Source organism: Anabrus simplex, chromosome 5, assembly GCF_040414725.1.
Source record: "Anabrus simplex isolate iqAnaSimp1 chromosome 5, ASM4041472v1, whole genome shotgun sequence".
Taxonomy (NCBI): Eukaryota; Metazoa; Arthropoda; class Insecta; order Orthoptera; family Tettigoniidae; genus Anabrus; species Anabrus simplex.
Window position 1 is genome coordinate 55,196,839 of NC_090269.1, and position 27,049 is coordinate 55,223,887.

A 27,049-nucleotide genomic window follows, 5' to 3' on the forward strand; every position below is an offset into this window, starting at 1 on the left:
GTACTTGATGGGTGTTAAAAAGGGAAGGGCAGAGTGCGGGGTAGGACTGTTTATCAGGAATATAGTTTCTATTAGGCACGTAAATGAGCGAATGATGTGGATAGATTTGTCTGTTGGAGGAATTAGGACGAGAATTGTCTCATTGTACTCACCATGTGAGGGTGCGGACGAGGATGAAGTTGACAAGTTTTATGAAGCATTGATTGAAATCAGAGTCAGGGTCAACAGCAAGGATAGGATAGTGCTAATGGGCGATTTCACTGTGAGAGTTGGAAATACAACTGAAGGAAACGAAAGGGTGATTGGTAAATGTGGGGAAGATACGGAAGCTAATGGGAATGGGAAGCGTTTGCTGGACTTCTGTGCTAGTATGGGTTATGAAAACATTCTTCAAGCATGAGGCTATTCACCGTTACACATGGGAGGCTGGGGGTACCAGACCCATAATAGACTATATCTTAACCGATTTAGAATTCAGGAAGTCTTTTAGGAATATACAGGTTTTTTGGGGGGATTTTTTGATGATACAGACCACTATCTGATCTGTAGCGAACTAAGTTTCTCTAGGCCTAGGATAGAGAAACTGAAATATGCCTGCAAACGAATAAGGGTAGAAAATCTCTTGGATGAGGAAATTAGGCAGAAGTACATGGATACGATTAGTGCGAACTTTTGAACACTGGAGAGTAAGCAGGTTCAGGATATAGAAAGAGAATGGGTGGCATACAGGGATGCTATAGTAGCAAGAACAAGGGAATCCTCGGAATAACTGTGTGTAAAGATGGGTAAAAGCAAAAACATCTTGGTGGAATGATGTAGTGAGAGCATCTTGTAAACGTAAAAAGAAGGTTTATCAGAAATGGCTCCATACAAGGGATGATGCAGACAGGGAATTGTACGTAAATGAAAGAAACAGAGCGATACAAATAGTTGTTGAATCCAAAAAGAAGTTGTGGGAAAATTTTGGCAATTACCTGGAAAGGCTAGGTCAAGCAGCAGTGAAACCTTTCTGGACAGTAATAAAGAATCTTAGGAAGGGAGGGAAAAAGGAAATGAACAGTATTTTGGGTAATTCAAGTGAACTCATAATAGATCCCAGGGAATCACTGGACAGGTGGAGGGAATATTTTGGAAATCTTCTTAACGTAAAAGGAAATCTTCCTGGTGGTGCCGCGAACAACCAAGCTCATGGAGAGGAAGAAAATGATGTTGGTGAAATTACGCTTGAGAAAGTGGAAAGGATAGTAAATAAACTCCATTGTCATAAAGCAGCAGGAATAGATGAAATTAGACCTGAAATGGTGAAGTATAGTGGGAAGGTAGGGATGAAATGGCTTCATAGAGTAGTAAGATTAGCATGGAATGTTGGTAATGTACCTTCAGATTGGACAACAATAATTGCACCTATCTATAAGTAAGGGAACAGGAAGGATTGCAACAACTATCGAGGTATCTCATTGATTAGTATACCAGGCAAAGTACTCCCTGGCATCTTGGAAGGGACGGTGTGATCAGTAGTTGAGAGGAAGTTGGATGAAAACCAGTGTGATTTCAGACCACAGGGGGGCTGTTAGGATCAGATTTTCAGTATGCGCCAGATAATTGAAAAATGCTGCGAGAGGAATAGACAGTTGTGTTTATGTTTCGTAGATCTAGAGAAGGCATACGATAGGGTGCCGAGGGAAAAGATGTTTGCCATATTGGGGGACTATGGAATTGAGGGTAGATTATTAAAATCAATCAAAGGCATTTATGTTGACGATCAGGGCTAGAGTGAGAATTGATGGTAGAATGAGTTTTTGTTTTAGGGTACTTACAGGGGTTAGACAAGGCTATTATCTTTCACCTTTGCTGTTCGTAGTTTACATGGATCATCTGCTGAAAGGTATACAATGGCAAGGAGGGATTTAGTTTGGTGGAAATGTAGTAAGCAGTCTGGCCTATGTTGATGATTTGGTCTTCATGGCAGATTGTGCCGAAAGCCTGCAGTCTAATATCTTGGAACTTGAAGATAGGTGTAAAGAGTATGGTATGAAAATTACCCTTTCGAAGACTAAATTGATGTCAGTAGGTAAGAAATCCAAGAGAATTGAATGTCAGATTGGTGAAACAAAGCTGGAACAGGTAGATAATTTCAAGTATTTAGGTTGTGTGTTCTCCCCGGATGGTAATATAGTAAGTGAGATTGAATCAAGGTGTTGTAAAGCTAATGCAGTGAGCTCGCAGTTGTGGTCAACAGTTTTTTAAGAAGGAAGTCAGCTCCTGGACGAAACTATCTTTACATCGGTCTGTTTTCAGACCAATTTTGCTTTATGGGAGTGAAAGCTGGGTGGACTCAGGATATCTTAATCATAAGTTAGAGGTAACAGACATGAAAGTAGTGAGAATGATTGCTGGTAAAGTACGTGAGAACAATGACAGGAGGGTACTCGGAATGAGGAGATAAGGCTAAGTTAGGAATGATCTCGATAGATGAAGCTGTACGCATCAACCTGCTTCAGTTGTGGGGTCATATGAGGCGAATGGAGGAGGATAGGTTACCTAGGAGAATAATGGACTCTGTTGTGGAGGGTAAGAGAAGTAGGGGGAGACCAATACAATGATAGTTAGACGTAGTTTCTAAAGATTTAAAGATAAGAGGTATAGAACTAAATGGGGCCACAGCACTAGTTGCAGATAGAGGATTGTGGCAACGTTTAGTAAATTCACAGAGGCTTGCAGACTGAACGCTGAAAGGCATAACGGTCTATAATGGTAATGTATGTATGTATGTATGTATGTATGTATGTATGTATGTATGTATGTATGTATGTATGTATGTATGTATGTATGTATGTATGTATGTATGTATGTATGTATGTATGTATGTATGTATGTATGTATGTATGTATGTATGTATGTATGTATGTATGTATGTATGTATGTATGTATGTATGTATGTATGTATGTATGTATGTATGTATGTATGTATGTATGTATGTATGTATGTATGTATGTATGTATGTATGTATGTATGTATGTATGTATGTATGTATGTATGTATGTATGTATGTATGTATGTATGTATGTATGTATGTATGTATGTATGTATGTATGTATGTATGTATGTATGTATGTATGTATGTATGTATGTATGTATGTATGTATGTATGTATGTATGTATGTATGTATGTATGTATGTATGTATGTATGTATGTATGTATGTATGTATGTATGTATGTATGTATGTATGTATGTATGTATGTATGTATGTATGTATGTATGTATGTATGTATGTATGTATGTATGTATGTATGTATGTATGTATGTATGTATGTATGTATGTATGTATGTATGTATGTATGTATGTATGTATGTATGTATGTATGTATGTATCTTTAAAATTAACATGCTTAGTTTCAGAAATATCATTTTTGAAACTTTTTTTTTTTGCACATTTCCATTTCTTCATTTATTTGTTCCTTAGAAATTGCTTCTAAATTTCAGCTGTTGTGGAAGCTGAGAAAGAGATGAAAGTATAAAGGTTCTCAGTAGAGAAATTTACTCCGATTTGACATTACTTCCAATGATTCACATAAAATGGCCTAATCAAACTGATACTCATATTAACGTAAATAAATAAATGATTACTGGATTAAAGCCACTATGTTTACTTAATGAAGCTGAGCTTTCAGCCAAATTGCATTGGCCTTCATCAGGGCAAGGTAAATTCTGCTTCCGACAGTGAGCAAAGAATTTGGCTGAAAGTTTGGCTTCATTAAATAAACATAGTGGCTTTAATCCAGTAATCATTTATTTATTTATTTATTTATTTACGTTAATACTATGAGCCACGAAAACCTACGTTCATTAGTTGATACTCACATTAGTCATTTCCAAGATCACCTACCAAGTTTCACATGACGTAATGTTAAGAACCACACCCCTTGTATTGCTGCGGCATATGTTAGCAGAACACCACCTTGATATCTACGACTGAGATCAAGAAAATGTTTCTTGGGAAGTACTGAGGTACTTTCTGAAACCACACTGCAAGGGAGAGTATGAAAACAGCATGTTATAAGTCAACACTGTCACAAATGGGTGATAGCAGATGAATGACTCCCTCCTGGCTACTTGAAAAATTCAAGTTATTCAGTAGGCTGTGTTTGTGTGTCATGAGCAGAATCCAGAAGTTAGTAAAAATGCCTTTTTTCATCTGAGTAAATGTATCAATGTATCAAATAGTGATAAATTTTTTGGTGGGTGGGGGTGGGGGTCTGGTGCCTATTTGAAAGTTTGATGCCTTTTCTTGCCCTTATTGAGCTTTTATGGATATTTTGTGCTATTCTTCACACATAAAAATTCATCAGTAAAAAGAAAGGAGAATAGAGAAGTTCTCATGTACTGTATTAGTAACAAAGAGAACAATTTCATTTTAATTTTATAGATAAAAAATAACGTTTACACAAACAATATTTTCATATGACACGAAATCTCTATTGAACATCTTGCTTCACAAGCCAGCTAGTTGAGAGGGTTGCTTGGTCCCATACCTGCTATGTGAGACAGTTGGTTTGCACAGATTGCAAGAAAATTGTGTATCTCACTCCACAAGTCCCGCACCTGTTATGTCTCTCACACCCAAGACAGTTGTTTTCCATAGATTCCAACAAAATGATGCACAGTAAGAATCAGTTTTCTGATGGATCAAATCTCATTGAAAACAATTAGTAGTGTTGCCAAATCATTTTGGACGAATTCTAGGAATAGAGGGATGACAAAATATTGCAAATCAGTTAACACTTCATTGCACTCCTGTTAGACAAATTCTAGGAATACAAGGGCAACCAAACCTTGGAAATTTGTTTACACTTCATTATGTAAATTCTAGGAATAGGAGAACAACAAAATCTTGCAAATCAGTTAACATTTCATTGCACTCCCATTAGACAAAATTACAATGGCCAATCAGCATTCATTATCATTCACTGATGGAAATTGATGGTGAATTTAATTTTCAGTTCATTTTCATACTTCACCTCAGATCGGTTGTTTCTTGATGAATTGTTCAAGTAAGTTGTTTTATTTGTATACATTGTTCCATGATAAAGAAATATTAATGTTTATTAAATTCCACCTATTCAACACATAAAGAATAATTTTAATTAAGAATTAAAACTTATGAAGTAAACTATAGGGACATGTTTTGCCTGTTTTTTAAGGGCATCTTCAGCCTTAATCTTAAACCTGAAAGATAATAAATCAGGATCCTGATTGCTCTTAATTGTAGCTTTTTAAGAAAACATTATAAATTATAAATGTGAGGAATGATGTTGTAGGTACATGTGTCAAAAAATTAGCAAGCGGGGTGACAGTAGTTAAAATATTCTTTAATAAAGCCTTTATAGAGCTGTACAAACAGTCTTCATTTATATACTTTTATGAATGTCCTTGTCTAAAAATGTGGTAACAAGTTGCATATCAACAGTTCTAAAAGAACACAATTATTGCTGCATTGAATTGAACCTTGTTGCAAGATGCGCTGTAAGAAATAAGCTTAGAGCTTAAAGAGCTTAATCTTTAGAATAATAACGAAGAAAAGTGTTATCGAGTACTCCAAGTGGAGTTTAAATAAATTTTAAAGTTGCTAGTTTGTTGCTAATCTTTTTTGATGAGATAAGTCTGCTGCCTTCTTAAATTACGTTGTAGGAGCGAGGAAAAAATGCTTGGTAGTAAGTAGTAAGTAGCCATAATTATAAAAATCTATAAGAACAAGGTTATAAATTACATTTTTCTATGTGGAAAAACTATAAAAAATCTGTGATGGCAAGGTACATTTTCTTTAGAAGGAAGTTTTGCCCTGTGGCCACTCTCTGAATTCACCACAGGAGCTAAGTAATAAATTTAATACCCTGTTCATTCTTGAATGTCATACTGGACATCGTTTCACAACATCTAATTTCTGCTAATATGCATGGAGGCGCACTTACAATGTTTGCCCTTGTCCTTGTATGTACTGTATGCACTTTGGTTCAGGGAGTTGAAAATGTTAGTGTCTTCAAAAGTACTGGAAAAGCGAATAAGAAAGACAAAAAAAAAAAAAAAAAAAAAAAAGAAAGTTTGTGGAAAAAGAATTCAGAGAAGAACAGTATGTTTTTAGACTATTGACCTCTTATTGACAGTGAGGCAGTTACAAGAACAGCATTATGAGTATGGGGAAGATTTAGTGATGGCCTTCATGTACATAGAGAAAGCGTATGACACTGTCCATAGAAACAAGATCTGGAAAGCTATGAGAGTAAAAGCAGTGAATGAGCAGATAGTAACAAGGGTGAAAAAATGTGTATGATGGAAGCGAAAGCTGTGTTAAAGTTGGAACTCAAAGAAGTGGCTGGTTTAGGTTAACAGATGGTGAAAAACAAGGAAGTGCCCTCTTACCTCTATTATTTATAGCGGTGCTGATATAATACAGAAGGTAGCGCAGACTGTACCCAGGGGGGGGGGAATACACCTTCTCTGTCCTGTTAAACTGTGCGCCTTCTATAAGGACATCTGTGTTATGGAACTTGAACTAATGTAATGCAATGCAAGATGCTTGGATTTTCAACCATTAGATGTCTCTACCATCAGTCTTAGTGCCCCCTCTGGCAGGATTAAAGATAATTATAGTAATTCTTAAGGGAAAGTTATTTTTTTAAGGTTGGATAACCTTAGTTTGTAAACATTGTTTTGTTCATGTATCAAAATTGTCTACACTCCTACAGCTTCGTTCTTCTTTAGTTAATAACCAATCAAGAATTTTTGGAATATTTCCCCTAGCCAATTAAAATTGTGGGTGTGTACAAGCATCCAACCTATCTGTAAAGAGTTCTGGAAACTTCCCCTCAGAGATGCTATAAGAGTTGGGCGCTTTAAGGCCATATTGTCAGCTTCATCGCTCCAGTTGATCATGTGTAGGGTGTATTAAGGAGGCAGGGACCATAGATTGGCATTAGGAAGGCCCAGCAAGCAAGGTAATGGCAGAATTTTCGTAATATGTGATAGCTCCAGCAGAAAGCTTGAGGGGAAAGTTTCACATTTCTTTTATATTAAGTAAAGTCCTAATTTATGGTTTAAATGTAGATTTTTGGCAAGTCTTAGGACTCTGTTCTAATCCTCGCTGGGAAACATGTAAATTAAGGGAACAAAGGGTGATCACCCTCTGTTGATTCCCGTTCAACTTGGTATGGGGTGACTAAAATTTTCTAAACCTTTAAATTCTTAACACACTTTTGGGATTTAATATTTTTAGTTTAGTCACCCCTCTGTAGAATAGGCTTAACCTCTGCAACTTTGGGCCATAAGCCCACTTAGGGTTTTAGGAATTTTTCAAACAGGACTGCAAGCGTTTTTCCTCATAGCCTTTTGTTCACGGCCATTCATATTAAACTTTTTCTTTTTTTTTACATTGAGGCCACTTAGAATGGGCACTCATTGCCCCTGTTTATTTGTAATGTTTTATAGACCAGTGTGTATCAAACTGTTTAGCAGAAGTGACTGCAAGTACATTATTTGAAGTTTGTAAAACATAACCTTGTAAGAAGCTTGTGCCTCTAAGAGGCTGGACTACAGTAACTTTAGGAGCTCAGTCTCCTAGGCTGTAAATTAGTGGAGCAAACCTGCTCTTATGAAGGTGTACCGGTGTACAGCTATATTGTTCATCTCTTGTAGATCATCATGTGGATAATTTTCTCTTGTTAATGTACCTGATTTTGTCTGCTATTGTTATCAGAGCTGATGAGCTCAGTTGTTGTTGTTGTTTATTCAGATTTTCTATCTATCAAATTTTAAACTAAAAACAAAAGAGGGAAGAAATACAATTTCAAAATTTAGTGCTTTAACTTATGCTCTGGTCATTTCATTATCTGCCCATTCAGTAGAGAAAAATGAAAGCTGTATTGTTTGCAGATGATTTACTGATATGGGGAAACAGTGAGAATGAAGTACAGGAACAGCTAAATGTATGGGTGGAAGTTGTCATCTTATGGATTAAAGTACTCAGCACAAAAGAGTGAAGTGCTGGTAATGACACGAAACAAGAACCGAGCATATAATGGCATGACGTTAGGTGGGGAGCAGTTGAAAAGAGCTGAGCTTTAAATACCTAGGAAGTGTAACTGAAGAAAATGGAGGAAACAGGATGGAAATCAATGAAAGAGGAAGGTGTGAAAATGGATTCTTTAAGAGTGTGGGAGGATTGATATGGAACAGGAACGTACCACAGAGATGTAAAGGAAATATTTACAAGACATTTTGTGCTAATTTCTACATATGGATCAGAAACATGGGTGATGAAGTAGAGGGATAAAAGTAGAATACAAGCAGTGGAAATGAAGTTTCAGAGGTGTTGAATAGGTTTAACAAGAATTGACAGGATAAGAAATGAGAGTTCAGGAAATAGTAAATGAGGTACCCTTATAGGAAAAGATGAAAAAATCAATGCTGCAGTGATATGGACATTTTAAAAGAATGGGAGAAGAGAGGATACCAAGAAAAATGTTAGAAATTGAGTTGAAGGGAAGGAGACCTAGAGGAAGACTGAGGGACAGATGGTTGAAAGGTGTAAAGAAGAATGTCGAGGCACGAGGAGGGAACTGGACGACAGTGAGAGAAGAGAAGTGGTGGGTAGACAGAAAACGATGGAGAGGCTTATGTTCCAAACTGACCCAGCCTGTGGTTGGAAACTGTTCCAGATGATGATGATGATGATGATGATGATGATGATGATGAGAATCTGTGAAAATAAAATCTTGTACTTAAATAAATGAAATAGGAGCAAGAACTTTTTTTTTTAAATCCATTTAAAAGAATTCTAATGTATGTTCATGGCATTCTTTCTCCATTTGAACTGCATGATATTTTCAAATTTGCCTTTATGTTATTGGCTAAATTATTCACCTGAAATTATTGTATATCTTAATGAATGGAAGATGTACAAATACTCGCTTTCCTATCTTAAGTACTGTGATATTGAAATAATTGAATCTGTTATTACAGTTTATTATAATTTGTTGTTCTTTTTATCATACTAACTTGATGTTATATCTTATTTTCATTCTCTGTAAGGATAAAGAATTTATAAGGCTGTCCAGGAGTAATCCAGCTATGGTGATTGGGATAGACCATACAGCCAACAACTTGATGCCAAGTGTTGGGCAGCGGAAAATAACCTGACATCCTGGGAGAACCAACAGCTTCAGGCAGAAGAGCTTTTCAAGGAGGGATGGTGGGTCCCCAGGAGGAAATGCCATTTAAATCCATGATCCAGTGATGTCTGTTCCTCTTGTTAGTGGGTGATTACAAAAGGCGTCTGTTTCCCGAGTATTATGCTGGCAGTAGCTCTAAAATGTCTGTGAGATGTAGTGAACTCAGAGTAATAACAGCCTAATTATGGAGTGTCATAATGGATTAGAACAAAGGCTAGGGTGTTCTCCAGAAGTGATGCGTGGTATTTGGAATCGCAGGAAAACTATGAAAAATAAATTGGATAAATTGGAAATTCTGAAGGGGGGCTAATTTAACATTTTGACTCTGAATGGGAAGTTGGAAGAATTAGTGAATTAGAATTAGAATTCCTGTGTGACAAGAAGCTGAATATCCTTGGTTTAAGTGGAATAAAGTGGACAGGAAATGGAGAGGAAGAGCTGAGGAAGGGATCCAAGTTATACTGCATTGAGGGATGGGAAGTAAAAATGGAGAAGGTGATAGAATAATAAAAGTAACAGTGAAGATTAGAAGTATAGGAAAAAAAATTGGATCCAAGTATATACCCCACAGACAGGAAATCGGTGGAGGATTTCTTAAACACGTTGGAAGAAAGTATTACTAGTATTGAGATGTTAGTAATGGGAGACCCTGTGTGGGCCAAGAAAGTAGTGGGGGGAAGTAGAGATGTTGGTTGGCCCATTTAGGTATGGACAAAATAATCGTGTGAATTTTTGTGAGAGAAATGAAATGGTAATGGGCAATACTTGGTTCACGAAGAATTCCAAAAATTTCAACTGTTATGAGTGTGGTGACCATAGGACAAAGGCTGTGATTATTTCCTGACTGAGAGGAGTGAAAGCAAAGAACTACTAAACATGTCAGCATTTCCATGTGGAGCCTTCAATGGTGGATCATAGATTGATTGTAGCCCAGTTACCTAGAATGAGGGATTTGAGAAAGAATTAATAAGTGGTTGAAAGAGATAGTGACCAAGGAGAAATTCCACGAGGAAATCAAGAGAGCTGGGCTGAGTGGCTCAGACGGTTGAGGTGCTGGCCTTCTGACCCCAACTTGGCTGGTTCGATCCTGGCTCAGTCTGGTGGTATTTAAAGGTGCTCAAGTACGTCAGCCTTGTGTTAGTAGATTTACTGGCACGTAAAAGAACTCCTGCGGGACTCAATTCATGCACCTCGGCATCTTCGAAAACCGTAAAAGGAGTTAGTGGGATGTAAAGCCAATAACATTATAAGAAATCACAAGAAGAGTCGAAAGTGGGGAATGAAATGGAGTGGAAGAATGGTGCGAATTCAAGAAGGCAATTATAGAGTGTGCAGTAGAAACTTGTGGATGGACTGGTGTCAAGAGGAAGAAGGAATCTCCTTCGAGGAGCGAGAAAGTGAGAGAGGCATTGAAATGAAAGAAGATGGCATAGAAACTATGATACAGATTAAAAGTGAGATATGTAGACAGAGAGTTTCAACGAAGCAAGAAAGACATATCAATGGATAGTGAGGAAAGACAAGCAGAAATGTTGGGAGAACTTCACAAGGAAATTAGAAGAAGATGTGAAAGCAGATGGAAAGAAACTGGTCAAAAAAAGAGAGAGTGGTTGTAACAATAAAAATTAAGAATGCTGAGCTATTGGTTGAAGGAGAAGACGTAAAGAAGAGGGGTGGGGGGCAAGAGTATTAGAAAATGCTTCTGAATGTCGAGTGTAAGATAGAGGAGAATGAGACGGATGATGTGATAAAACACACATGTGATTTGAGGGACTGTGAGGTAAGAGAGAGATCCTTGGGAGAATTTGAAGAGGCAGTCATGATAATGCATTCAGAGGGAGCAGCTGGATGTGATGGAGTAACCAGTGATATGATCAAAGCTGCCACCAGTCTTGGACTCTATCAGGCAGGAAGACTAATCAGAGAAGCTTGGAGAGATAAAAATGTACCTGAATAATAGGGAAGAGGAGAGATAGTATCAATTTTTTAGAGAAATGACAAAAATATATGTGACAACTATCGAGGAATTGCCTTAATTACCCATGTTATCAAAATATGTGAGAGGGTTATAGAAGATTGACTCAGGAAGGTAGTAGAACAACTGGAAGAAGAACAGCATGGTTTGCAAAGGGACAGATTGACAGTAGATTTGATATTCGCCATGAGGCAGTTCTTGGAAAAAAGTTGGGAGAACAATAAGGATATAGTCATGACTTTTATTGATATCCAGAAGGCGTATGATAGTATTCACAGAGAAAGAGTATGGAGAACATTGAGAAATAAAGTAGTTGCTGAGGAGATTGTATGAATGATCCAGGCACTGTGTACTGACACTGCAAAAGCAGAGTAAAAAAAATAAAAATATAATGAGGATTGGAAAGAAAAATTGGTCTAAAAGAAGGCAGAACTGAGACAGGGAAGTTTGTTGTCCTCTCTTCTTGTTTGTCATTGTAATGGTTAAAGTTCAGAAGGAAGTAAGAAAACCAAAATAATTCTAGAGCTCAGTTATTTGCTAATGATATTGTGATATGGGTAGAGTGAACATACAGTTCAAATTCAGTCATAGGCTTGCAGTGAAATAACAGAAAGCTGGGGCATGAAAATAAGTAAAGACAAGAGTAAATCCATGGTGGTGACAAGGAGATGGAGGTCTGGAAGAGGCATAAGAAAGTTAAACAATGAGCCTGTAGAAGTAGTTGACACCAGGCGAGTTGGCCGTGTAGTTAGGGGCGCGTGGCTGTGAGCTTGCATCCGGGAGATAGTGAGTTTGAATCCCACTATCGGCAGCCCTGAAGATGGTTTTCCGTGGTTTCCCATTTTCACACCAGGCAAACGGTGAGACTGTAACTTACTCAAGGCCACAGCCACTTCCTTCCAACTCCTAGGCCTTTCCTATCCCATCGTCGCCATAAGACCTATCTGTGTTGGTGCGACGTAAAGCCACTAGCAGAAGAAAAAAACGTAGTTGACATCTTCAAGTACTTGTGATGTGTAGTGTCACAAGATGGAATTATAACACAAGAGATTAGTAACAGGGTGCAAATGGCTGGAAGATTTTACCAGAGCATAAGGGACATGCAAAAGCAGAATGAAAAGGTTCCACAACAATGCAGAGGTGTTATAGAAGACTTACTTTGTCTGACATATGGAGCAGAAACATGAATTACAACAGCCTGAGAGGAATGCAGGATCCAGGAAGTGGTAAAGTTCCTTAGCAGCATGTTTGGGAAGACAAAGGAGGACTGTATAAAGAACACAGGTATGGAAAAGGCTGAGAATAGAGAAGCTACAAAACAGAATAGGTACCTGTAGACCGATGTGGTTTGACTACATCGGCAGGATAGAAATAATGTGAACTCCTAGAACCATGATGGAATGGAAGGTGACCGGAACAAGACCAAAAAGGGAGCAAATCAGGGAAGAGGTGGATAACTAAAATAGAAAAAGCATTGGAGAGCAGAGATGTGAACTGGCCCTGAGTGTTCAGAGAAGAATGGTGGAAGAACAGACAGAGGTGGTGGTCATGGTCACTGGTTCATTACCTCACCTGGCAGGGAGTTGGATAGTGAGTGCTGGAGGACTAGTAGCAACCACATGGCACAAGATGATTCTGACGTCGTTTCCATTTACTTATTTCAGGCTTCACTTTTCCATCTTTCTTGTCTGACTTCTTTGGTAAACTCTTACAGTTTTACTACTCTGATGGTATTAGATTTGTGAGGCCTATTCCTTGGTCTTTCCCATTCCATAGCCAGTATCTTCATCCTAAGCAGTCATCTCCGTACAGGCCATGAAGGCCCTTCGAGTGCTGGAAGGTAAAGGCTTCCACTATCTGTAACCTCGGCACTTGATGGGGTAGAGCGGTTAGCTCTACGCCCAGCTGGCTTTGCCCCCAGGAATTAACCTGGTACTCATTTTTTGGATAGGCTGAGTGAACCTTAAGGCCATGTGCACCTCCGGGAGTGGAAATCTTGTTTCTTAAATTTTACGACTTCCTGATGGGGATTCGAACCCACGTCCTTCCGGGATCTTCATCCTAAGATGATTTAAAACTTTTCCACTCTTCTTAGGGAAGCAGATTCTTGCGAACTGAGAGTTTGGATGAATCTGTGCAAAGTCTGTTCATTTGAAATTGTGTGTACACTATGCATTCTTTGGCTGCATATCTGGCCATGATAATTAGTGTATGACTGAAGTATTGTGGCATAGAAATGAGGTGACCAGATGGAAATATAAAAAAGTTTCTTATGGTACTGCTACAGCATATGTTATACTGTAAGAGATGTATGAGACAGTTTTGAAACTTAACTTGTAAACAATCCTCAAATATAAAAATGAAGTTACTACAGTAAATGGGGAAGTAGAAGTGCTTCTAGAATTTATCATGCAAATACCACTTAAAACTTGTTTTGTGAATAAACTTCAGACATAAGAATAAAGTGAAGTGATGTGAATAAAATATATACAATAAAATTTACCATATTCATCCACTTCCATCGCCATCTCACTCCATAACCACTTTTGCACATTCTGCATGTTATAATTAGACTAATTGATCTTGTAAATACTTCCTGTCTTGTACCAGAGATATCAGCTATTCAGGATCCATGTCAAAATGCACCTCTTCGTCCAAAAAATCCAAACCATTCTGAATATTTCACAGCTCGCAGGTATTCATGCATTCACTGATGAATAATGCCAGTTCTAATGGATGCAGTCCAGCTTGACCCCAGTGGCTTAGATCACTTGGCCGTTTTCATGCATGTTTGTATAGACACCTCACTTCAACTTTCAATGTATTTTCACTTCAATTGGGTGAGAATCCTTATAGATAGTGGCACATTGTTTACCCCCATAAATCAAGAATCACCACCATCTAACAACTCTTGTATGTGGCTTTTTATTTTTTAACTACCAGTTATTCCTAGAGTTCACAACATTTACAAAATTCGAAATTGGCTCATTCAAATTGTTGAGGTTATTTTTTATGGCATAAGCTCTTGGGTTTCTTTTATTTAACTGTACAGTTGTTTCCTTTCCAGATAAAGACAGTAGTAATATAACATGGTATTCTTCGTAGTTGGTCCCCGTGATCTTTTAGTTGTTTGTGGTAACTTCTTATTGATATTTTCTTTTTGTATGAAGGAATGGCTCAGTTGAATGGATCCAGAAATATAAACAGTAAAGTCTTGATTATTCATGTGTGGGTTATCTGGTTTGTAGATTATCCGTGCACCTTTAAAAAATATATTTAAATTTAATAAAATACTGTACATTATTTTCTATTTACTTGTGAGCTAAGCTTTCTGCATTTTTGTCTTTGAGAAACTTTGCTCGTTACACCGCATGACGGTAGAGTGCAGTATCTCTCCATTGTTATCGGTCTGCCTGTTCCATGGAAATCTAAAGCAATCTTCTGTTGTTAATTAGTGTCTTAAGTGCCAACAAGAAAGAAGTGAAGAGAAGTTTGTAAAAGAGATAGGGGAGGTGGGGAATTAACCTTCACACAGAAATGAGAGTTAATTGAAGAAACTAGGTGCTGATTACAGGCTGAGTACAGACTGTTTGGGACATTAAAAAGAGTAAGCAAAACTACAGGATTTTGTAAGAGACTGCAATTCCAATTCTGGACCATTTAGACAGGAAAGCATGAAGAAATCTACATTCAAGGAGTTATATATTGCTCTTTTGCAATGCTTTAGCACCAAAAAACGAGCAGATGATGTCATTGTTTCAGGTGTGATGTGTGCTGAAAAGACTGAATTTTTTCATGAAGCTTTAGGGTTATTGGGGGTGGGGGGAATGAATGCTTCAGCTGGTTTGCTAACCAGATTAAAATGATGTCACAGGATTTGCAAGCAATCTTGTTCGTGCTCCTGGACATAAGTCATCTTGAGAACGCTTTATGATTCTGTGTACTGACAATGCATCTGCAAATCACAAACTGCAACCATTAGTGATAGAAAAAGCAAAGGAAAACTCTGATCATTCAAGGATACTGAAGATAAGGATCTTCCTGTCCATTATTACAACTAAAAAGTAGCGTGGATGGATAGTAAAATTTTTAAAAACTGATTTTACACACATTTTGTACCGTAAGTTAAGTGACTTTTAGAAGAGAAAGGTAGCTACACAAGGCTGTTCTTGTGGTTGATAATGCCTTTTCACATCCTGATGAGTCCGACTCGTTGGCTGAATGGTCAGCATGCTGGCCTTCAGTTCAGAGGGTCCCAGGTTCGATTCCCGGCCGGGTCGGGGATTTTAACCTAAATTGGTTAATTCCAATGGCCCGGGGGATGGGTGTGTGTGGCGTATTCAACATTAGAAATCATCCTAGGTAGGGCCCTCATCTTCACAGACATGCAGGTCACCGAATAGGCCGTCTACTAGAAAAAGACCTGCACCAGGCCTCTCCGGAGGCCATACGCCATTATTATTTATTATATCCTGATGAGAACATGATGATGGACGTATAACTAAATTTTTACCTCCTAGCATGACTGCCATTAATCAGCCAATAGACCAGGGCGTGATTGAATCGCTAAAACATCGCTATTGAGCTGATCTACTGAGAATGCAAATTAATGAAGCTGATTTGGTGGCATTCTGGGAGAAGTTGACAATTCTAGACGACGTTCATAGGATTTCTAATGTCTGGCAGGATATCAGGCCATATACACTAGTTGGATTTTGGAGGAAAATTCTTCCAATTATGGAAGAAAGTAATTTTCAAGGTTTTACTGATAAAAGAAATAACAGCAACACAAATTATGAGTGTGGCATTGGACTTAAATAGGTCTGAAGATGTTGATAAAGAAAACTTGAATGTGTGGCTGATGATGGATGCATGTGAACGCAGCTTCCAATACACGAGTGATGCTGAAATTGTGACCGACGGAACAAAGAAGAGGTCATGGAATATGAAAGTGTGGATGTAGACTGTGACCGTCTAAGCCATAGAACCGCCTTGCAGTACAATACAATGATATAACTGCAAGAAACATTTGTAGTGCCATGGAAAAAAGTGTTAACTCCCCTCATAAAATGAAGAGTATCATGGAGTGTTTTAAGAAATGAGTACAATGTGTTGATGAGATGTAACCTATCAGTACAGTACTTGGATAAGCTTTCGAACCAAAAATATATGGTTGAAAGGAAGCAGTGTATATGTAATTTACTAAAAGTCATTAAATACAGTATTGCCAATTATTCCTCTCTTTAAGTTATTCATGGACCTTCTTTCCCCATTATGCTGGATAATCAAGAGTACTGTATCCAAAGACAAAGCGAGGGAAGACCGAACGAGTTTGCTGCATGTTTTAGGTTGTGTAGTTGTGAGCTTGCATTCCAGAGGTGGTGGGTTTGAAGCCCAATGTCAACAGCCCTGAATATGGTATCCATGTTTTTCCACTTTTACACCACGCAAATGCTGGGGCTGTAAGTTAAAACAACGGTTGAATCCTTCCCACTCCTAGCCCTTTCCCTTCCTTGCATCATCGAAAACCTTGTGTGGGTTCAGGGATAAATGTTTATAATTCTTAACGCAGCAGGCTGCTAGCTTCCATCCCATCAGTACCTTACATTACACTCATCTACTATCAGTGTACGTAAACAATTCACCCCCATGCTCCTCAGTTTCAGCCAAAGTGCATTGCTTGACGGACACGGTCTAAAACTCCTGGCGTGCCCCATGACGTATGCGTGTTTATGAGTTAAGTTTTACTTTATTTTTTCAGTTAATATACCAAGAATGTGTCCGTTTTGTTTTATTTTTGAGTAAAATAGTGCCTTCGTATATAGTGAAGTCCAACGCATCATGGATAGAAACAGGGAAAGAGAAATCAAAAAACTTATAAAAAGCATCACTCATTTTCACGCACAAGCAACCGTTAGCCAATGACTTTGTTTTTTACTATCTTGAACATTACTCGAATTAATTCATATAATATTTACAAGCATGCGAATGGAAACTTTAACATTCAAAGGTGTAGTTATTTGAAAGAACTAAACCAACAGCTATGCATGAGATATTTGCAAGACTGGTATTCAAACTCTCCCAGCGGGGCTAAAAAGGAACATTAGCTAAATGTTAGGATTGTGTGAAGAAGAGCAGCCCTCTGCTGCTGCTCAAGAACTAGAAGAGTCTGGAAGATGCGCTTACTGCAATAGAAAAAAATAACCAACAGGAAAACCAAGACTAGATGCCATGTATGCCAGTGATATATCTACAAAGAACGGTCGACAGTAATGTGTTCAGTGCAGTACGGAAAGTCAAGAATCTAGTGATGATGCAGAATGAATGTCAATTGTTTGACATCAGATTTTTTTATTGTCAAAATACCTTTGAACATTATTTACAACTTTGTGCAAAATTATTTACTAGTTCTGTAACATTAAAAATAGTTTTTGCTTAATTTGTGCAATTTTTCATGACCCGGTCTAAAACACCGTGCACGCCTCCTCACAAGATTATTTGTATGCGCCCTCTCCAGGGTTAAACAATTAGCAAAGAATAACTGCTAGGGAATCTAGGAAGGAGGATAGGAACAACTTAAGGATAGAAACAATGAAAGGTCAATATGGCTGGATTAGCCAACTGAAAGGTGAAACAAGGACTAATATAAACTATTGTTTATTTTTCTGATTTCTTTCTGTTTCCTACTAAACAATTTTGTTTTCTTTTGTTTTCACTTTTCACTATGAAAGGAGAGCAGATATTTCTATACAAAATTGTTTTACAGAATCTTGAACTAAAATAATTTGTAAATAGAATATATTGTTTCAATTGTGGCTTCCAGAATTAGGTCGTAAGTCACTCCGGAGTCAGAATGGCTTGCAGTTGCTGCACAAATTCTGCACTTCCTGTCCAGAAGACAAGTGTTACGATTCTCTCCTGTCACGGGTGTGCAGCATCATCAATAGCTGTCTAGAAAAGAAGCAATTGCCCGTTGATGGTATAGTTGGACCAGCAAGTTTCAGTTTACCTATTGTATCGTACTCCAAAAGCGAATCTGATTATTCAGGTAAACAGGTTTCTTTGTTCAAGTACTATTATTATTATCATTATTATTATTTTATTTTTTATTTTTTGTGTATTCTATTTCATTTTTGGAATTAATATATGTAGGTACTAAGTGCTTGTCTAAATTCCATTTTCCATTTTTTCCCTCCTTCACACTACTATTCATCTCTGTCTTCCCATCTCTCTCTTTTGTTTCTTCTTTGTGCAGAATCTCTTTGTGCTCTCTTGTGCAGTAACTAATGTATATCTAACCCTGCTGTTGCTCTTCTTTAATTGTTTTTAACACTGTTTATCAGATGTAATCATTTGATATGTAGTACAATGCAGTCATCCTCTTTCTATTTATAAATAATACTTTGTTTTATTGTTTATGTTAGTGAAATAACAACAGAAAAGATCTGCATTTCTATGAGTTTTATATTGTGAATTAGGTCACCATTGTCATGTGGGTCCAAAGGATGAATGTCCTGGAGACTAGTTTCATGCACACATATGACATGGCCGGACAGCAATAGTAGTAGGTCGGTAGTTTATTTTAAAAATTTTTTGTTAATTTTTTATTTATTTTAATATCCAGCGGGGTCAATGGACGTGGCATGTAGGGACTGAGGATGACTGCTGTGGTGATCCTCCCTAGGAATGTCAAGTTTCCGGAGTATCTGATGGACTTCATGGCATGCCCAAGGAGTCTTGTGTTTTTTCCTTTTTCCTTTTTTTGTAAGTTGTTTTCATTGTGAACATGTATTTGGGCTGAACGCCTGTTATGTTCAATAATAATAAATAAATAAATACAAACTTTCAAATAAATACATATGACATAAGAAAATTAAGCATAAAAATTTTAAAGCATAAAATTTCATGTATCGGAGGCAAATGTGCATGGTGGCAAATTACAATACACTGCCAAATAAGCCCACCTGGTGGCCCTGATCCTTGTTTGAAGTTTTTATGTTCATTTTACAGAGATAAAAAATTACAGCTCAAACATTTAGTTGTAGCTGAAAAGCAGAAATGCAAGGAATATCTGGCTACCAGAATAACATAGCATGTGAATAGGAAATTGTTATACAGAATCATTAAGAGTAGAAGAACTGGAACTGAATCTATCCAATCTTTAGAACTCTCTAATGGTGAGGTGACTGGGAATAAGACCAAAATATCCTTCCATAAGGTCCAATTACAAGCGATTTGTTGGTGCTATCATAAGTACAGCAAAGAAATGTGTCCCAAGAGACTACCGTTGGCAATATGTCCCTGGCTGGACTGAGAAATGTGAGAAACTTTATGAAGAATTCTGTGTAAGTAACGACCAAGAAGTAGCTGATGAACTGCTATGCCAACTTAACTCTGCAAGACGTGCTAAATGGACAGAGTGTTGAATCCATGGACTTCCAAAAATCAAGTAGAATGGCCTAGTCTCTCCTTAGGAAGCTTGGTGGAGGCAAACCATCACACCGTACTAACGGAGCTGTTACACCAAATCAAATTGCGTCCAACATAGTCAACGCTTCAAAAGCTCCTCAAAATAAACAACACACGATCAAAGTTAAGAAGGAATTAAGAGAGCTCAAGAAAATATGCACCTCGAATTCTGAATATTCCACTCCATTCACTCCAGAAGAAGTTACAATAGCACTGAAAGATATGAAAGCAGGAAAGGCTCCAGGTTTCGATGGTATTCATCCAGAGTTCCTTCTCAATTGTGGTAAAAATGTAAGAATATGGTTAGCTAAATTTTTCACAGACATTCTTCTATCAGGCAATATACCCCATGAATTAAAGAGGGCAAAAATCATTGCTATTCTTAAATCTGGCAAACCTAACAATGAACCTCAAAGCTATAGACCCATTACTCTGCTTAGTATGATCTATAAACTTCTGGAAATAATTATTTATAACCATATTTGCCATATCATTTTCAAAAACTTACCTGTTGAACAAGCTGGCTTCCGCCCGCACTAAAGCTGTACAGATCAGATCCTTTCTATGACAGCATTCATAGAGGCTAATTTTCAGAAACGCCAGAAAACTTCAATTGCCTTCGTTGATCTAACAGCAGCATATGATACTGTGTGGAGACAAGGATTGATTTTCAAACTTCTACGAATCATTCCATGCCTGCACATTGGAAATCTTATTAACAACATGCTCAGTAACAGAAACTTCCTGGTTCAAATTGGCAATAGTATGAGCTCACTGAGGAATCTTAATAATGGTCTCCCACAAGGTTCTGTGCTGGCTCCCCTTTTGTTCTGTTTATATATAGCAGATATGCCAGAGACTACATCTAGGAAGTTTGGGTACGCAGATGACTGGGCCCTTGCTCTTAGCCATATAGACTTCGAAGTTACCGAGGATATTCTAACCAGAGACCTGCCTACTATGGGACGATACTTTCGTGACTGGAGGTTACAGCCAAGCGCAGCAAAGACAGTAGTTACTTCGTTCCATCTCAACAATAAACAAGCGAATAGAGAACTGAAAGTTCACTTTGATGGCAGATTACTCTCACATACCAAGTATCCAAAATTTCTAGGAGTCATTCTGGATAGGACTCTAAGCTTTAAAGAACATCTTAGCAGAACTGCCGCCAAACTCAGAACCAGAAATAATATCCTGCAGAAACTGTGAGGCACTACGTGGGGGTCAACAGCTTCTACACTTTGGATTTCTGCCTTGGACTAGTTTATCCCGTGGCTGAATATTGTGCTCCAATCTGGATAAACAGCGCTCATGTTAAGCTTGTTGACACTCAGCTCAACCAAACCATGCATTTAATATCAGGGACAATCAGATGTACTCCAACATACTGGCTGCCATCATTAAGTCACATACCACCTCCATCCGTGAGAAGAGAACAGGCACTTATCAAGGTGTACAATAATATGTGCAACATTTCTTCTCTTCCTGTACATCACCTCCCTGTTATTAACAGGAAGATACTTCGCTCTCGCCACCCTCCATTGAATACTGTAAGGAAGCTTGCTGAAAGTAATTTCAACATGATTGACAGCTGGAAGCAATTATGGAACACCTCTGCAACATCAGAACAGCAAGCTATGCCATGCATCACATCTAAGCCACCAGGTTTTGAGCTTGCCAGAAAAATTTGGTGTACTCTAAACCGAATCAGAACTAATTGTGGTAGATGTGCCGACTCCCTTTATAAATGGAAGAAAATTCCATCTCCCGAGTGTAGTTGTGGTGCTGAAAGACAAACTGTTCAGCATATTATCCAACAATGCCCTCTATCAGCCTTCTCAGGAGATCCAGCTGAGTTCTTGATGGCTACTCAAAACGGTGTAAATTATATTAGAGATACCAATCTGACATTTTGACTTAATGTGTTCAGACGTGAAAATAATTTTAAAATACTTTTATTGTGATGTGATTGTAAACCATATGATAAATAAATAAATAAATAATCGAGAAAGCATATATCCATGTACCATGCATGCATATATGGGAATGTTTGAGACATAAGAAAGTGCCCAATGACATCACAGCACAAGTACAATTATTATATGATGAAACCAAGATTTGTGTCCATGTCAAGGATGGAATGTCAGGTTGGTTCAAAATGAAAAGTAGAGTTCAGCAAGGAAGTTGTCTTTCATTGCTCCTTTTCATAACCATAATGGATTCTTAAGGTACTTTGAAACTTTACTGAACTGTGATGGAAATGTCACTCCCTTAGATGATGAACGTTATGATTTTGGCACCACAAATACCAATAGTTTGACGTGATTGAAAGTGGAGACAGCAGTATCTAAACTGAAAAACAGTAAGTCAACTGGATCAGATGAATTTAATGTTGAGAAGATCAAAGCACTTGGAGAGGTTGGACAACGGTGGATGTACAGAGTACTGAACAAAATTTGTAAAGAGAATGTAATACCCACCGATTGGAAACAGGTAGTTATCATACCATTGTTGAAGAAATGTGATAGGAAGAAATGTACCAACTACAGAGGTGTAACTCTACTGTTACATCGCCTCAAAATCTACGAATCAATCCTTGAGAGCATGATTAGAAAATATATTGAACCTACACTTGAGGAGGAACAACATGGATTTAGACCTCATAGATCAAGTATAGACCTCATTTTTACCACCAGAATGCACTGTGAGGAGTATTGGGAGAAAGGTAAAACACTTATAACTGTTTTTCTGGACATCGAGAAAGCATATATCCATGTACCATGCATGTATAAATGGGAATGTTTGAGACATAAGAAAGTGCCCAATGACATCACACCACAAGTACAATGATTATATGATGAAACCAAGATTTGTGTCCATGTCAAGGATGGAATGTCAGGTTGGTTTGAAACGAGGAGTAGAGTTCAGCAAGGAAGTTGTGTTTCATTGCTTCTTTTCATAATCATAATGGATGAAGTTTTAAAAGCAGTTAAAAGAAAGGATCCAACAACTGATGATTTAATGGTAAGGGGTGAGACAGAAGCAGAAGTACAAGCTAGACTAGACCTTTGGCATGAAGCTTTTACAACCTTAGGTCTTAAGATCAGCAAAACCAAGATGGTTGGCTTGGTGAGAGTAGAAACTCTCCAACTGTTCATCTAAGAATTGGAGATGAGAAGATGGATATTGTAGACAACTTCCAGTACTTAGGTAATGTTCTGTCCTCAGACAATAACATACATCAAGAGATTAGCAACAGAATACAGAAAGCTTCCACATTCTATCACGCTGTACGTCAAATATTTTGGGATGAAACATTTCTGTTAATTTCCAAGATCAGCTTGTACAAAATATATCTGGTACCTTTATAGACATATGATCTGGAAGCAGCAACACTTACTGGATCAACAGAGAGTCTTCTTCAGGCAATGGAAATGAAGTTCCTCCATTCTTGTCTACAAAAAACAAAAATGGAAAAAATAAGGAATGTGGATATCCGACAACAACTTGGATTGGAAAGAAGCTTGTGGTGAGCCTCAAAGTGAAGAGATTGCAATGGTATGGTCACATGAAAAGAATGGATCCCCATAGGGTTCCTTGAGCATAGTTTGAGTGCAGTGTTCCTGGAGAGAGACCAAGAGGAAGACCTTGTGATGTTTGGGAAAAGCCGATTTTCAAGGACCTTGAAATCAGAGATGTAGACTGGCATCGCATATATGAACATAATCTGTGGATGGACAAGACAATCTGGAGGAGGCTCGTACACAACTGCAGCCAACTTGCTGGAGCGATGAAATGATGATGAACATAAAACTCGGTGGGGGGGTGGTATGCCACTAACCATTTGTAAGCAGTGGCAGTATGCCACTGACTTTAGAATCAGTGGTGGTATACCATTAACCTACTGTATTGTAACCTGTGCCGGTCTAGCACATACCTGCTCATTTGAACTACCAGACAGAGAGAAAGTAACCTTTCTCTTCATTATATTGGTTTTATTAATTCAATCTAAACTTGTGCCCTGTTTCCTGTGTTCTCATACTACACTGCTTACTATATGTATTTATCAGGACAAAAAGATATAAAATAGCATTGAGAAATATATATATATATATATAAGATAGTGCTGGTAGGCCTGTGTGGATTACCATCTAGGAAATATATTAATGTATATATTGACTTGTCAGTTGTTTGTTCCTTTCCATTACTTGTACTAACCTGTTGGGTTTTAGTTCTCCTCTTGTGTTTGTCCTGTGTTGCTAGTTGCTTAGCACCTGTATTAATCTTTATCTCTTTCATTTCCCTGCATTTATTTGGTTTTCTTCTCATCTCACACTTCCCACATTAAGACAAAATCTGTCAAGATGACCCCTCGAGGGGTTTGAAAGCCTGCCCTCCTGATGAAGCGCGTTAACAGAAAAAAACAGTGTTGTAAGGCTCAGAAAAAATGGATGCAGAACACTTCAGATAGATTAGGATGGAGCGTATCTTCTTGAAGACGGCATTGCATGAAGATGTGGAGACTGCCCTTGTCCTTTTATGTTTTCAGATTTGTCCTTGTCCCCTCTTTCTGCAGCTGCCTCTTCCCATGCTGACCTGTCATTTTTTCCATCATGTTATGTTTTCCTGTGCATGTTTTTGTCTTTCAGTATATGACTTGATTTGTCACTTGTTTTTTCCCTTTCCATTACTTGGATATTGCAAAATTTTGAACCTATACAATAAGCTATTTACTAACTAAAACCTATTTCTAACTTTTAGTTTTGATTCTTTTTGATTAAATAAAATATCTTTACATGGTATGTATTTGGCTTATAAACAGCCACCATATCCTAGAATGTCTTTGAAGTACAGTAATGGATAAAGAGTTATTATAATGTGATTAGAATAATAGTAAATATTTTGTTGACATATGATCACTTTAATGAGATGTGCCCTAATCCAGTACAGTATTGTAATGCTTTCAGTGGAATGTTACATACCAGATACTGTACTGTACTGTAATTGCATATTGTTGGGGAATGGTATTTTTCATTTTAAGTTTTGGATATATGAAATTTAAGCTACCGATTTTTCATAGGAAGGAGGACATCATCGTCCCGGGAAACAAGCCCTGCCTCAGATGATGACACTGATGAGGATATTGGTGATGAGGATTTTGATGAAGATGATGAAGGTTCTGTGAAGAAGAAAGATCAGAAAGATGAAAAGCCCTTGTCATTCCCAGCTCCTCTTGTACGAGACTTAGATGACTTATCTGAGTGAGTAAGACTGCTATTATTTAAATAGAAAGCATAAGTTTTGTACATCCCTGATAGCCATATTACTGTTACTCATCGTGTACTAAGCTAAAAGTCCAAACTCTAGTCACCAGAAGTATTCTCACTCAATATTTCTTATACACAAGAACCTCTTTTATCCAGCCGTCATTAATCGGGATCTCCGGTTTATCTGGATCGAAAATAATAAAAATTTATTTTTATTTGTACAGTATTTCTTTTGTGGCGTCGACTCTTCTTGAATGTCTTTTCTGCCAAGGATAGTAAGGGACAGGAATTGGAAGTAATTTGGCCATGGTCTATCAAAGGTACCATCCCGGCGTTCACCTGGAATTGAGAATTGTAAACCGTGGAAAACCATTCCGAGGATGGCCGAGGTGGGATTCAAACCCACGCTCTGCTGAATGCAACGCACTACTGATTCACTGATGGTGAATTCGAAAATGAAACCGGTGCTCCATCAGAAGAAACTCATGAAGAGGCAACAATGCAGCTGGACAAACTCATGGCCTATTTGGAATCCTTGACTGAAACCACGCCAGCAGAACTGTTGTTGGTAAAATGTCTTCGTGATTGTGCTGCGCGCAAATGCTTTACAAATGTAAAACAGAAAAAACTCACACATTATTTTAGTGCATAAAACAGTCATAAATGTAAGAAAAGTGTTCTTATATTTTTTGTACACTTGAAAAAGGGTATTACTGTACAACTTAGGTTAATAGATTATATAACATGTACCAGTACTGTATTTGTTTTTTAGTTTTTTGGACTATCCAGATTTTTTATATTCTGGATCAGTTCCGGTCCTACTTAATCCGGATAAACAAGGTTCTTGTGTACTCCTGTATTCATCCTTTCCTTTTATTTGTTTTTATTCTATACTTTTTAAAATTAGAAGCTACTATAAACATCATCATCATCATCATTGTCATTATTTTAGTTATCATTTGGGTCTTTCATGGTTTCCCATTTTCACACCATCAGAGTTTGTGTTTGATTATCATAGCTTTGATACTTATAGTATTTTCTCCTTGTCGTTAGTTCACCGATTTTGCCATTCAGTTCTGAACATTCTCCTCAGACAACACTGATGATATTTCTTCAGGCACATTATGTGCCTTCTGTAGGTGGTCCAAGTTTCACATAATTACAGTAACTGGTACACATAAAGCTTACAAGGGAGGATCACCATATGTTGCCATGTCAATTATATTAATATATACTGCAGTTAATAGTGAAATAGAATATGTATACACCATATAAATTTTATCTGCTATGGACTATTACAGCTGGAGCTTACAAGGGAGGATCACCGTATGTTGCCATGTCAATTATATTAATATATACTGCAGTTAATAGTGAAATAGAATATGTATACACCATATAAATTTTATCTGCTATGGACTATTACAGCTGGAGATATCAGTCGCCACAGTGACAATGAAAATACTATTATGAATTATGATTATTATTATTTGCATATGGACCCTGTTGGATCACACATTATGTTTATGATTCACCTTTTTAACAGAGCCTATTGCTTTCATTCACTATGTGCCTGTTTTCTTTCCTCTGACCACTTAGTCCCCAATCTTTTAGGGACTTCATTCTCTGGCTATACTACCCATCTATTTATCTTGTGACAGTAAATGTTTCTGTCCAGTATTTCTGATATTTCTATCTGGACCTTTTCCAGATCATTTTTAACATCTTGTATCCTTGGTACGTTCTTCAGTTTTTTCAGTCAAAATCTTGTGAGTTAGCCTTGAAGACAATAGTCTGTGAACATGCCCATAAAATTTCGGTCTTCATTTCCTGATATTTGCAGCAGGGCTGGACAGTCTTTCCATAGCTTTGCGTGATTTGAGTCTATAATTATGAATTATTATGAAACGATTGGATTATTTACGATGAATAGTCAGTAATATGACATCAAACACTGGACAGCAGAGTTTTCTGACCTGATCAGAGACAAAACAAATCCAAATGTGGTCCATGCATACACATTACTTGCAATGTGTATGTTTGTTAGAAGCAGGTTAGTCAAATTTCTAATGGAAACAATCTTCATTAATCCTCCTTTGAAGCAGTACTCCGAG

The 27,049-nt window shown here is 37.6% G+C and overlaps 1 protein-coding gene across 4 annotated transcripts in view; it reads left to right on the forward strand.

Moving 5' to 3' along the window:
* LOC136873738 (cytosolic carboxypeptidase 1) overlaps positions 1-27,049 on the forward strand; it is a 762,457-nt gene that overhangs the window by 321,055 nt on the left and 414,353 nt on the right. For all 4 annotated transcript variants that reach the window (XM_067146906.2, XM_067146907.2, XM_067146905.2 and 1 more), the window contains 2 exons: positions 18,026-18,250; positions 24,752-24,932. In XM_067146906.2, coding sequence (XP_067003007.2) covers positions 18,026-18,250; positions 24,752-24,932 — 406 coding nt within the window. The remainder of the gene's footprint in view (positions 1-18,025; positions 18,251-24,751; positions 24,933-27,049) is intronic.